This window comes from Cydia fagiglandana, chromosome 14 (genome assembly GCF_963556715.1).
Source record: "Cydia fagiglandana chromosome 14, ilCydFagi1.1, whole genome shotgun sequence".
In the NCBI taxonomy this organism is placed as follows: domain Eukaryota; kingdom Metazoa; phylum Arthropoda; class Insecta; order Lepidoptera; family Tortricidae; genus Cydia; species Cydia fagiglandana.
Window position 1 is genome coordinate 10,114,279 of NC_085945.1, and position 13,308 is coordinate 10,127,586.

The 13,308-nt window shown below is 38.8% G+C and overlaps 1 protein-coding gene across 2 annotated transcripts in view; it reads left to right on the top strand.

Moving 5' to 3' along the window:
* LOC134670746 (myosin light chain kinase, smooth muscle-like) overlaps positions 1 to 13,308 on the top strand; it is a 45,332-nt gene that overhangs the window by 9,259 nt on the left and 22,765 nt on the right. The window contains exons 1-2 of one of the 2 annotated variants that reach the window (XM_063528561.1): positions 1,593 to 1,736; positions 4,439 to 4,482. In XM_063528561.1, the coding sequence (XP_063384631.1) occupies positions 1,696 to 1,736; positions 4,439 to 4,482 (85 nt within the window). In that variant the 5' untranslated portion in view covers positions 1,593 to 1,695. Of the gene's footprint in view, positions 1 to 1,592; positions 1,737 to 4,438; positions 4,483 to 13,308 lie in introns of those variants that run through there. The other variant, XM_063528562.1, reaches the window with a different exon arrangement.

Genomic DNA, 13,308 nt, shown 5'->3' on the forward strand with positions numbered 1-13,308 from the left:
TATACTTACTTACGTACCTGCTTTGGCCCAAAAATACGTTGAAAAATATTTTTCTAACATTTGCAAAAAACTTCTTCTTCTTCCTCGCGTTATCCCGGCATTTCGCCACGGCTCATGAGAGCCCGGGGTCCGCTTGACAACTAATCCCATGATTTGACGTAGCCACTAGTTTTTACGAAAGCGACTGCCATCTGACCTTCCAACCCAGAGGGTAAACTAGGCCTTATTGGGATTAGTCCGGTTTCCTCACGATGTTTTCCTTCACCGAAAAGCGACTGGTAAATATCAAATGATATTTCGTACATAAGTTCCGAAAAACTCATTGGTACGAGCCGGGGTTTGAACCCGCGACCTCCAGTTTGCAAGTTGCACGCTCTCACCGCTAGGCCACCAGCGCTTCATTCACATTTGCAAAAAAACTATTTCTTTTTTATGACATTAAAAATTTAAAGTAATCATTTACGTAAATAAAACATATTATCTCCTTTAATTTTGTTACACAAACGCAAACGTTTGTTATTAAAATTATCAACAATACGCCGCAGTATTAGGTATAAATTTTTATCAAAGTATTTTTGAGCCACCCTGTAAGTACCTAAATGAATTATCCCAATGCAATATGGTGACAAAAATTACTAAAGCAAACAATGAAGTTTTTTGCCAGTCAAGTTCACTGACAGTCGTTATGTACGTCAATATACTGCGACTAATATCGCGTATCGTCCTAATACGGCAAACAATGCTATAATCAGGCTTAATTATGCTACCATAACAGTATATCTACGTTCGCATGACGTATTTTGGCTCCGAACCCAGTGCCGCGTTCCGTATATGCCAATCCTAAGCCAATGTCACGGTGTGTGTAGATATTACAGTTGTTTAACTCAATATTGGAGCTGTTAAATCTTATACATGTAGCACACAGCGACTTTTTGCAGCAATTCAGGCAGCCTAGCCAAGGTGACGATCGCTTGCACTTCGCCATCGAATCGCTTTGTGTCTCTCTAGGCTAGTGTCTCTCACTCTTCCTTATTAGTGTGACAGTGACAGTTACGTTTCGTTCGTTACGGACCGTTAGCGATTGGCATGTTGTCTACGGGGCCTGGTGTAGTGCTACATTTCAGATGTAGCGATGCAGAATCGTGTTTACGTGTGCTAGGGTACACCAGCTCAGGCAACGCGACTGTATCAATACTGTAACAAACAGCAGATATTAAAAATATGATATCAGTAATGAATTCATTTTCTTAGATCAATTAATGTGTTTGTCTGCTTTCGATAGCTCGATAGGTACCTAATGTCTTTTATAAATATGTGTAAAAACCACTGTATGGGTACAAGTACAATCACTACACTCATTAGTGTATGAGTGAAGATACTGCTAGCTACAGTTTGACTGTGCCAACAGTCCAACACGTATTAATGACGTTTGAATCAATGCATCGATCGTCTCGAACAATCAGTACCCTTTTAACACTTCCTCTAACGACCCTGTGCTGTAAACAATATTTTATTTGTAGGTACAGTCCAACAAGGGAAACATTAAAAAATATTTTCATGGTTACGGATTTGATATGTTTTAGACTACAGATTAAATTAGCTTGTCGTGTACTACTTTTACGTTCCAAATTAATGCCCTAGTTTTTTTTTATTTGGTGTTATGAAATGTGATTGATTAGTGTTATTAGAAAGAAGATGAGTCCGTTAAGTGTATTTAAGAAGACACACAGACAGATGTAAGCATAACGCACGGAAAAAAGATTTTCGTTTCTGTGAGTGATGACTTGGTGTCACAACAAACATACTAATGCCCAATAGATGACACCCTGTGGCCTATTTTATAAAGCTACAAGTTACAATTTACAAGCGGAAGTCTCGTTCTAAAACATAGGGTTAGAAAGAGACTTCCGCTTGTAAATTGTAACTTGTAGCTTTATAAAATGGGCCACTGCTGTCACTTCTATTGACAATGATTTAACAATCAAGATGACATGTACTGGGACCGCGTCGAGTACCAGTACGTTTACCTCACTTAGACGTTTATCTTTATCACTTTCATTACAATAAGTGTGAGAACATTTAAGTATAACCGAAGTCTCACTCGGCGATTTCGTCGCTTTGCTACAGGTAGCTAAAAGTACATCCGTTCGGCCCCAATTTTGGGGTTTGCCATAAGACGCGCGTGGCGCTGTCGCCACCTAGCGGCCATATCTGTGCTGATCAGACGCGTTTTGTTAGAGAGTGAGTCTTCTGTACTTAGTACTATTATTTATTCTGTGGTATAACAAGGTATTATGCAAACTTTTGAAACCAAGCTGAGTGGAAATCATTTCAGTGACAATAAGGTCTTGGCGTTAGTTCTTGGTAGCTCAGATAGAACACTGAGCTAGCGATCCGGTGGTCGTAGGTTCAAGTCCCACCCTAGACAGTGAATTTTCCACTTTTAATTTGTTAGAAACAAATTAAAAGTGGAAAAGCTTTATTAGCATCGTGCATCGTTCGCAGACGTTTCTTCTTGTTACAAAATTAATTCTAAAGAGAATATCGTAATCTAGCTTTTAAACCTAAGTAGTCTAGATAGATTTGTTTTTAACTAGATTGTATTTAAAGTCTAAGTAATAGGTAGCAAGACAAGCATTGTTTAAAATAAAAGGACGAAGCCAAGGACAAGCCACAGTTTTCACAAGCTCGCAAAACAAAGTTTACCACATCTGCAATTTAAACCGTATGTACATGGAGCAAGGTATCATTTACAATATAGAAGCGTGGATAATAGGCTGTTGTTATAGCGATGGGAATGATGGATGCGGGCACATGGACGCTAAATACAGACGACCCACTTGCAGAAGACCGACACTGTTCTTGGGAAATTGCTGCAATATTATGCTGTGTCATTAGATTTAGTACTGATATTTGGACGGAAAGTTTTAAGATGTGAAATTTTTCGGAAACTTTTTGGAACGAAACGCTCCATTTGTATTTGCTTTCTTTTTGAAAAAAAATCGACAATTTTCAAACTTTTTGGAAGTTTTCCGCAATCTGAGATGTGAATCTCCTTAACTTCTTACCAATTGAACAACATACATTAAATGACGTAACAAAATTACAAACACAATCTGAAAAAATCACTAGGTATAAGTATGTACTGTCATTTTACTTTCTAGGTAGAAACGTTTTCAGACATTTAATAATCCAATCCCATAAATAATCATAAACAATGAATATTTTAAATAGGCACCTACCAGAAATATTATTACATAAACATACCTATTTAATTTCTAAAAATACTTATCCCAGTGCATTCTTGCGAATATTTACCTACTTTTCATGTGTCTTAACACCGTAAAAACTAAGTTAGATTCATTAATATTTCATACTGAAATTGATTACCTATTTAAAAATGAATAATTTAGTGGGTTTACCCATTCTTACGCAATTTTTAAATATTATTTAATCACTAAACCCATTTAATTAATGGGTTGAGATGAGAGCACCTATTAGTAATAGGATTTGAAATTTCGACGTTAAGATAAAGAATAGGTACATTATAGGCAGGTACATAGGATATTTTGTATTTACTGTTAATTTAATGCCGTTGTTGCTCACCTTTTTTTATTTTCAGGCGTAACCCTAGATATACGAGTTACATAACTCTAAGTTTTTATTTTACATTTAAATACAAGTACAACAACATGAAAAAACATTAACATACATAACAGTAACATTTGGGCCTTGTTGCCTGATTTAAGAAGGTACTAACCCCGGGAATCGTTATAAAGATTACTTATACTTATCAAAAGTGTACTTATATCACATCGAGGTCTCGTCTCATTAAAACCCAGTGTTGCCAACTGAGATTTAGAAAAAATGCTAGACTAATGTCTAGATTATGCCATAATTATGCCAAAGAAATTTTTGAAATATGCTAAAATATCACTTGAAATTTGACACTTAAAACACATACATTTTTCAAATTTGCTTTTTCTACTGACAAGATCTACTTGACCAACTTTATATAGACCGTCGACGTCCATCCGTCCATAAAAGTCAAAATTCATATGAAAATATGAACTACATAAGGCGATAGCGCATATTGTTGCTGCCAAGTTAGTGCAAACTTGGCTGAGACTAAATTATGCTAAAAAATATGCCAGATGCTAAATGGAAAATTTTGGTGCCAAAGCGAGTGAAAATATGCCAGATCTGGCATCATTTATGCCAAGTTGGCAACACTGTTAAAACCTGCACGCCTATAGTCACGCCGTGATGTTTACAAATTGATATACGTACATACGTTACGCTCATTTACGTGTCCAATATTATTATATAAACATGGTACAAGTTCCATCTTAACACGTGTCATGTAGCTACTCTATTCTCTTTCTCGTGTACATAATTGCATCCATTTATGAAACTAATTTACAATGTTTACTTACAGATCATCAGAGATGATACACGTCGACGAAACTGACCCGGTTGGAGGTAAGAATCCACAACAATTACCTGACCATTATAGACCTTAACTATTAAGCAATATGACCTATGACAGGTCAGTCAACTATGTGCAAGATGGTAAGTTAAGAACAACCTGCCTTAAAAGGGACTTATTGCAGTAAACGTTATTGCAAGATAAGACTTTAAAACGAAACAGGAGATGAGTTTTAAATATTTTAGGTAAATATACCCGCCTCGCTAACGGAAGCGGCTCCTAAAACTAGTGCGATAAGGACAAGGCGAAAAATTCTGCGTAAAAATCTCAAAAATCGAGGTTTCGTACTCGACTGTTTCCTCCTCCAAAACTTAACCAAACATGGAAATCTAAATGATTATGAAATGATCTGAGTCAGACCGTTTTGCTTTTTTGGCTAATTGATATCAGTTTTGAATATGGTACTACACCTCTCATTGCGGCATAGTCAATGAGGCCATTTTTGAAGGGCTCTAGCGCCTTAAAAGACAAAAATATCAATAAAAGCAAAACGGTCCGACACAGATATTGACAATATTAATCTGTGTTGAAAAAATCATTGCTCTAGCTAGCATCAAAACCCACGGAGGAAACAGTCGAGTACGTTTGTATGGAGAAATGACCACTCCTGTTGGCTCTTAATATACTGTACCTAATAGTAATCACATGTACGAGGATCCTTTCTATTCTGGGTAGACTGGATATCCACTTTAAATATGAGGTTATGAGTTACGAGAGTCGAATGAAAAGAACGTACTTACAATACGTTACGTATATGTATGGACATGAAGATGTCCATGCTCTACATGTCTAACATTAAGCGATTAAGCGTAGGTACAGTCGCCATCAGATTTATCGAAGCGGCCAAGGTGCTCACAAATATCTAAACACGCATCTATTGTTAAGGCGTTAAAGTGCGTGTTCAGATATTTTAAGCACCTCGTGCGCTCCGACATAGACTGATAGCGACTGTACAACCTTTTCTTTTCTGATAAATCTTTGTCTGAAAGCTAAGATATATCGTCGTTTTAGTGGTATAATAATATACTCCGCCTGGTACTTACTCTCTTCCGACCACGTGACTGACACAAGACTACGTCATCATGCGACAGCGCTATATAAACAATATGCAATAGCGCTATATAAAGTGGCAATGTCGTTGTGTTGCGACGTATTAGGATTGTATCACTCTGGGAAGAGAAGACCAACATATTTTCGGTAATAAGACCGCTGACAGTTTTTTAGGGTTCCGTACCCAAAGGGTAAAACGGGACCCTATTACTAAGGCTTCGCTGTCCGTCCGTCCGTCCGTCTGTCACCAGGCTGTATCTCACGAACCGTGATAGCTAGACAGTTGAAATTTTCACAGATGATGTATTTCTGTTGCCGCTATAACAACAAATACTAAAAACAGAATAAAACAAAGATTTAAATGGGGCTCCCATACAACAAACGTGATTTTTGACCAAAGTTAAGCAACGTCGGGAGTGGTCAGTACTTGGATGGGTGACCGCTTTTTTTTCCTTTTTTTTTTTTTTGTTTTGCTTTTTGGTACTTAACCCTTCGTGCGCGAGTCCGACTCGCACTTGCCCGGTTTTTTGACAATGACCGAAAATAACTTTCTAAGCGATCATTTCATATGGCAGATTCCACACTTACTTGGAAAATATTCAAGTTACGTCATATAGATAGGTTACTCTCCTTCCTCGCGTTATCCCGGCATTTCGCCACGGCTCATAAGAGCCTGGGGTCCGCTTGGCAACTAATCCCATGATTTGACGTAGGCACTAGTTTTTACGAAAGCGACTGCCATCTGACCTTCCAACCCAGAGGGTAAACTAGGCCTTATTGGGATTAGTCCGGTTTCCTCACGATGTTTTCCTTCACCGAAAAGCGACTGGTAAATATCAAATGATATTTCGTACATAAGTTCCGAAAAACTCATTGGTACGAGCCGGGGTTTGAACCCGCGACCTCCAGATTGCAGGTCGCACGCTCTCACCGCTAGGCCATATAGATAGGTTACGATGAATAAAATAAACTTTAATATTTTTAATACCTCCATGCTACGTAGTTTCACTACGTGCCTATGAATCAGGTTTATGTACACTGTACTGTGTTTATGTACTACGGAGTTATGACCTATTAATATACGTGTATAGTCGAAAACGGGCTTATGTTACTGTTTGTAGAGTTGAAACTATTTGGCTGATATCTATTATTTTAACCACATTAACCCCCTTATTCATAAATGCGCTACAAGCCTCAATTAGCTAATAATTTTTTGTCTTTATCTGTCATTTTGACTTATGTATTTGCAAGAAAGGGATAAAACATAATTTAACTAAATCAGGCCCGTATTTTTTTTCTTTGCATAAGGGGTTATTCGTGGTTGCTTAAAATATTATAAATATCGGTAAGTTCATTCGCCATTTTGTATTTATGTAATAAAAAGGACGGCCTAAAAACATTAGTGGACCGTTACTATGCCGGTATATTGTACATGCGAAAATAATTGTATCGATAAAATCATTATGCTGATTTCAAATTTGACAATGCGCTCTCATAAGAACTTGTCCCAACTGATGTGGCTACTATAGTACACATAGGGCTTGTAGCGCTGTCTTTAAGTTCTGAGCGGTTACCTCGAAAACCGAAATTCGCAAATTGCGGGGATCTTTCTCTTTGACTCCAACGAAGGCGTAATTAGAGTGACAGAGAAAAATCCCCGCAATTTGCGAACTTCGATTTTTGCGGTTATAGCCCTGGGCTCTATAAGCTACATGCAAACTATTAAAAGAAGTAGAATATAATCTAATTAATTTGGTTAAATAAAATCTGTCTGTCTGTGTGAAATGTGTTAGTCTGTGTAAGAGTGTCCTATAATATTTATTTATTTAAAATGTCCATTTTAAACCCTGACTCAACAGTTAAAGTCCAAGACTGTAAAGTAGGATATTTTCTACTTAGCTACAGTGATATTAAACTATGTTAATTTATAGAATGCAACATACAATAAATGGCAATGTTGTGACATTGTCGTAATCCTCATAAGTTAGAGCTATGTAATATGTTAAGATAGATCCTCGTTACATCAACTTACGGCTCGATTCGGAAAATGAATTAGATTTCTACTAGACTTCAACAAGTTACGATATGGATAATTTAAAGATATTTGTAACATTGGACGACATACAATGCAAAATTATTTATGACTGTCTTTTAAGCCGCAGTACAGGTTCTGCACGCGCCAGACTGCTAGCAGCCGTTTCCAGGGAGTCCGGCGCCTGGCTGCACGCCTTCCCGTCGGTCCATACCGGCACTTTCCTGGAACCGCACACCCTGCGCGTTGCGGCCTGCCTGCGACTCGGCGTCCGGGTCTGTGCTCCACATAGGTGCCCCTGCGGCACTGACGTAGACACCCTAGGACACCACGGGCTCTCCTGCCAAAGGAGCGCCGGCCGCTTCTCTAGACACGCCGCGCTTAATGATATTCTCCGCCGGTCTCTTGCCAGCGTCAACGTACCAGCTCTTCTCGAGCCTCCTGGTATTGTAAGAGATGATGGTAAGAGACCGGACGGAATGTCACTAATTCCGTGGAAGATGGGACGGGTGCTGGTGTGGGACGCCACCTGTGTGGACACCCTAGCCCCGTCTCATCTCCACGGCACTATTGCAAAAGCCGGCGCGGCGGCAGAGGCGGCCGAAAAATTAAAAAAGAACAAATATAGGGGTCTCGGCCCCGAATACTATTTCGTACCCTTCGGTGTCGAGACCCTTGGCCCGTGGGGTCCGACCGCATCTACACTATTTAAGGATTTATCCAAAAGGATAGCAGACGCCACTGGTGATCGTAGAGCTGGCAGCTTCCTCGCACAAAGGATAAGTATTGCGATACAGCGGGGAAATGCTGCCAGCATCTACGGCACCATTCCGCAGGATAGTTTGTAATTATTTATTTTTAGATTTAGTTTTTAAGTTTTGTAGGTTAGTTATTTAATTATGTTTTAAGTATCATTTTCATTAACAATTATGTGTATTAATAATATTATATTATATTATGCGAAAACTTTAGTAAGTAAGTTGTAAATTTAAATATACATTTGTAAGATAGATATGTCAAATTTGACGTTTCCGCGATTCTGGAGGTCCTCTTGAACGATTTCGACAAGTTATGACTTAGATATCCAAGTCACATTATCTAGTCGATATCTAATTGTAGATCTAGTTGATCTCTAAATCGTCTCTAGATCTTGTGATTATCTCGAAATCCGAATAGGCCGGATAATCAAGGACATTTACATGATCACTGTTAAGTTTTATAGTTTATTGTTATCGCACAAGTTTCTATGAAATCCGGTACAAAAGGTCAAGTCAAAGGATATACAAAGTAAGGGGTACTGGCTAACGGCGCGATTCGAGTAATGAATTAGACATTCACTAGACATGAAATAGTAACGATATGTGACGTTCCACGGCAAAAGGTACCCTATGGCGGCTGGCGCTTGCACTATTATTAACGCCGCTCCAATATTATTTCGGCCATAAGGTACCTTTTGCCGTGGAACGTCACATATCGTTACTATTTACGATTTCCGAATTTTCCGTCAACTGAGTTATAAACCCGTGATAGTACGAGAGTCCTGGCTATCTGTGTGGTAGGTAGCTTATCCTTCAGCGCTAATCACGACACATTGTCGTCACGCCTCATCGCCTCTACTAAACATTTTCGCTGCATACCTACATACATACTGGGAAAACTATTGCAAGTCAAAGTCATCAGAGACTACGTAGAGTTCGAACTCTTAACTCTGCACCAACTTGGGAAGCAAGTATATTACGACCATAAATTTATGTGAAATTGATGCAAATTTTATATTTTTATAGAAAATATCGACGGTGGAAAGGCAAAACCTTTTAAGAGCGACATTTTGCGAATTTTACAGGAGAGCGATTTAAAATTTAAATTAATATATAGGCACATAACTTTTTTTCTAGCTTTTTTAGAGAGATGGCGCGTTATTAATATATCTGCATTTCAACACAACGCCGTTCGTTTGTCACGGATCTTTAGAACAAATTGCATAGAACGGAACGTCACGCGAACGCCAACTGTGACGAATTAACAGAACGTCACGCGAACGCCAACTGTGACGAATTAGTGCCTCTAGACATAGGCACGTCGAGAATATAACCAAGAGCCCAGAGGGCTTATTAGCCAAGCGAAACCGTAATCTCTCTCCCTATCTATCACTCTTCCATATTAGTGCGACAGAGAGACAATTAGCGTTTCGTTCGCTACGGCGCAAACGATTGGCATCTTGGCTAGTATCGCCACTTCCTATCCAATTGTTATCATCTTCACAGACACTTTATTAACAACAAAGTCATGTCCTCTAATAAGTAAATTATAACTTATGTATGTAAATTGTAAGTATTTACATACTTACAATACAACACTTACCATTTACTTACGCTACGTCTTACGTAGGCGAACAACGCGCGTACGCGGCGCGGCGCGGCGCGGCGAAAGCGGCCGCCGCCGCGCCGCGCCGCCTGACATTCGCGTGCAAATCGCGCCGCACCGCGTTCGCAACGAGATCGCTTACGTAGGACACTTCTATGGGCATCAAAGGATTGATTTCGCCGCGCCGCGCCGCGCCGCGTTCGCGCGTTGTTCGCCTACGTAAGACGTAGCGTTAGAGCATTTGCTCCCTGTATCCCTAAGAAAGTGTAGGTAGGTACGTGCCTTTACATATTCTCGATTTAAGTACCCTTTTAAAATTGTCCTTGCATCAAAGGATATTTCGATCATCATTACTTCATTACACTGCTCGTTAAATCTTAATAGTCGAATGCCTCAGCAAATAAACAAAAACTCCTCGATATTTGGCAGGCGCCAGGAATCCCTCTTTATTTTCGACTCCTCTCGACAGGAGGCTGGTGAAGTGGCGATATATTGCTTTCCATTAAATTGATTATGATCACAAAACGTAAATTTTACCTGACTCTACAAAAGAATGTTATTAAATATTATTATAATTGCTGAAATTTCTATGCAAGGCCTTATTTTTGCCACATTCATTATACTTAGTTATTATTTATTGTAGATAATAGTGACAATTTCTTCACAAATCATTAGTCGTTTTCACAAAGGCAAATAACCGAGCTAACAAACTCGTATCCACAATTAAAAATATACCTAGATCGACATGTTACCTATTAGACGTGTATTTCATGAATCATGTAATTACCGTCGCATCATATAGTTCCTAACTCTTTTATATGACTTTAATGTTACTTTTGTTTACGTGGCTCCATACAATTTTTACGTTACAGGTTAAAAATAATTCAAGTCTTTTCAAACATTTTTTCAAACTGCTGTTATTTTACTCTTCCTATTTCTGGACAGGCTGTCGTCACCAAGACGTGGCGACAGCTCCGTTCCTTTGCGATGATTTGTGACGGCATTTCAAAACTATTCCAAACTCGACAGATAGCATGCAACTATGGAATGATGGCTTGCAGCGCATTCTAACCAGACTCAATGCATTCCGGACACAATAGCGTTCAGTCAGGGCCTCTATTCGATTCGCTGACAAAGAAATGTCGTGCTATATTGATAGGTATCTGTCGTTTCTTGCGATTATATATCACAATGTCTATTACCTATGTATCTACAATTCTACATACAATCACTATTCCGATATGTAGTACGGCTACGGTAAATAACATGTCCAAAACGAGCGCGACATACTTGAGTGAAAACCGCCGCGCGCGCATGAGCGGAGATTACTTTAATGACATTTTTATATAGATTAAGATTTAAGAAATCTTGTAGGCGGGATATAGTCTTTTCAACCGACTAACTAAGCACAGAGAGTTCGAAGGTACGCGCTAAAGTATAAGACCATAAAAACGCCGAATTTTCCCGAAAGAAGAAAAGCTTTGTGACAGGTTGCGCAGTTTTGAGAGGTTTAACCTTCGACGGATGTACCAAAATAACTGTGTACTGATTTTGAAGTGACGAAGTGTGGAGGTGCCATCATATTTTTAATGTTTATAGGTATTTAACGCTAATGATGGTATTTCCGCACTATATCATTGCAAGACTTCGCTTGATGGTCCGACTCGCGACCGCAAGACAGAGGCGCTATTAAAAGATGCACGTGCCAGTCACATCGTGGCCAACATTCCAGTATAGTCTGTGTACTAGAAGGTCGAACGCTATACTTAGACAAATATCGATCTGATCGGGATAGCTTACAACCTGAGCAAGAATCTAATTCAAACAATTTAGCCTACATACCAAGGTACGAATGCCGAAATATGTCCATTCATGAAACGGTATTCACCTCTTATAGATCTGCAATAACGGGATGCCAATAACATACACGACGGCTGATCGATATACAAATTCGTGATATTACACGTTACGACAATGACATACCTATTTATAAATGGGTCGTACCTTACATGTATTTATTCGTAAATGTTACTAGAGTTAGACCAAGAAAAGTCTGCAATGATTTTGACAGCACACGCAGTGCAAGTGTTATTTTAAACGTCAAACTTCTATCAACTTATGACGTATAAATAACACTTCAACTGCGTGTGCTATCAAAATCGTTGCAAACTTTTCATGGATTATGGACTTGTGAAAGAGCCCTCGAAGCCTAATAAATATTTGAATTTTTTGACATATAAATATACCTAAAACACGCTAGGCAGATGCAACACGAACATTTCGGTACATGTAGGAACTGATAACTTAGTCGCTAATCTATTTACGCTATTTCTTTGCAATAAGATTTAAGAATTGTCCACAGACAAACATTGGTCACAACCAATGGTCGTTCCGAACCCTAAAATCGATTAGGATTATTTAAATAAAAACATAAATCAATACAAAACACGCATGGTGAGTTAAGAAAATAATGCAAAAAGAACGGCCGGCACCAATATTTTGGAAGTTCTCGAATTTAGGGTTAGATCTTTTCACGATGCAATGTGTCCGGGTGTTATTCTTTAACCGGACAATTAGGCCCCCGAATTAAGCGGGAGTTGGCGGCGGTTGAGCCCGGCGAGACAAGTGCAGGATCGATAACCTTTCTGAACCGTGTTTTGTCTGCACTCGTTGAGCCGGCGCTCGGGCGCGTGTCACACCGACGCAGACGAACGAAAGGGGGGGCCAAACTGTGTTCACGTCTTTCCTCTAGGCATACATACCTAAAAGTTAAGGGCTATAAAGGTTAATTTTCTTATTTAACCCTTATAAAATAAAAAAGCCTTTATTATTTCTTGCATGATTCTTATCCACATGAAAAGGTAGTAGTAGTAATCACTTTATTGTACACAACACAGGCCCATAAAACCCTCCATCATAAAGGTACTTTTATTTGGATAAGTATGATAAAATTATTTTCACCACACCAGCTCGGAAAGGCTTACTATGCACTTCAAAAACTAATAGCCAAGTTGCATTTTATTCACATGTGAGGCAAAGTAATCAAATGCAAATTTTGAGTTGTTTTCTTATGTTTGCTGGTAGAATTGACTTTTAAATGATGATTTTGGATGATAAAAATATTTAATAACATTTATTTGGATTTGTTTTGGTTTGATTTTGTTTGATATTTTACATTTAATATTTGCTTCGGGTATTGGTGTGATGAAAAGTTATGTGTTTCACTCGGGGGCAAATTTTGTTTGACCCTCGGCCTTTGAAACCCTCGCAATGCTCAAGATTCCATTTTCGATTTTTTGGCATCTTTCGCTTTCACGGGTATCAACTATCAATATTAGCACAAGCGGTTAAACAACAACTTTGCCCCCTTGTA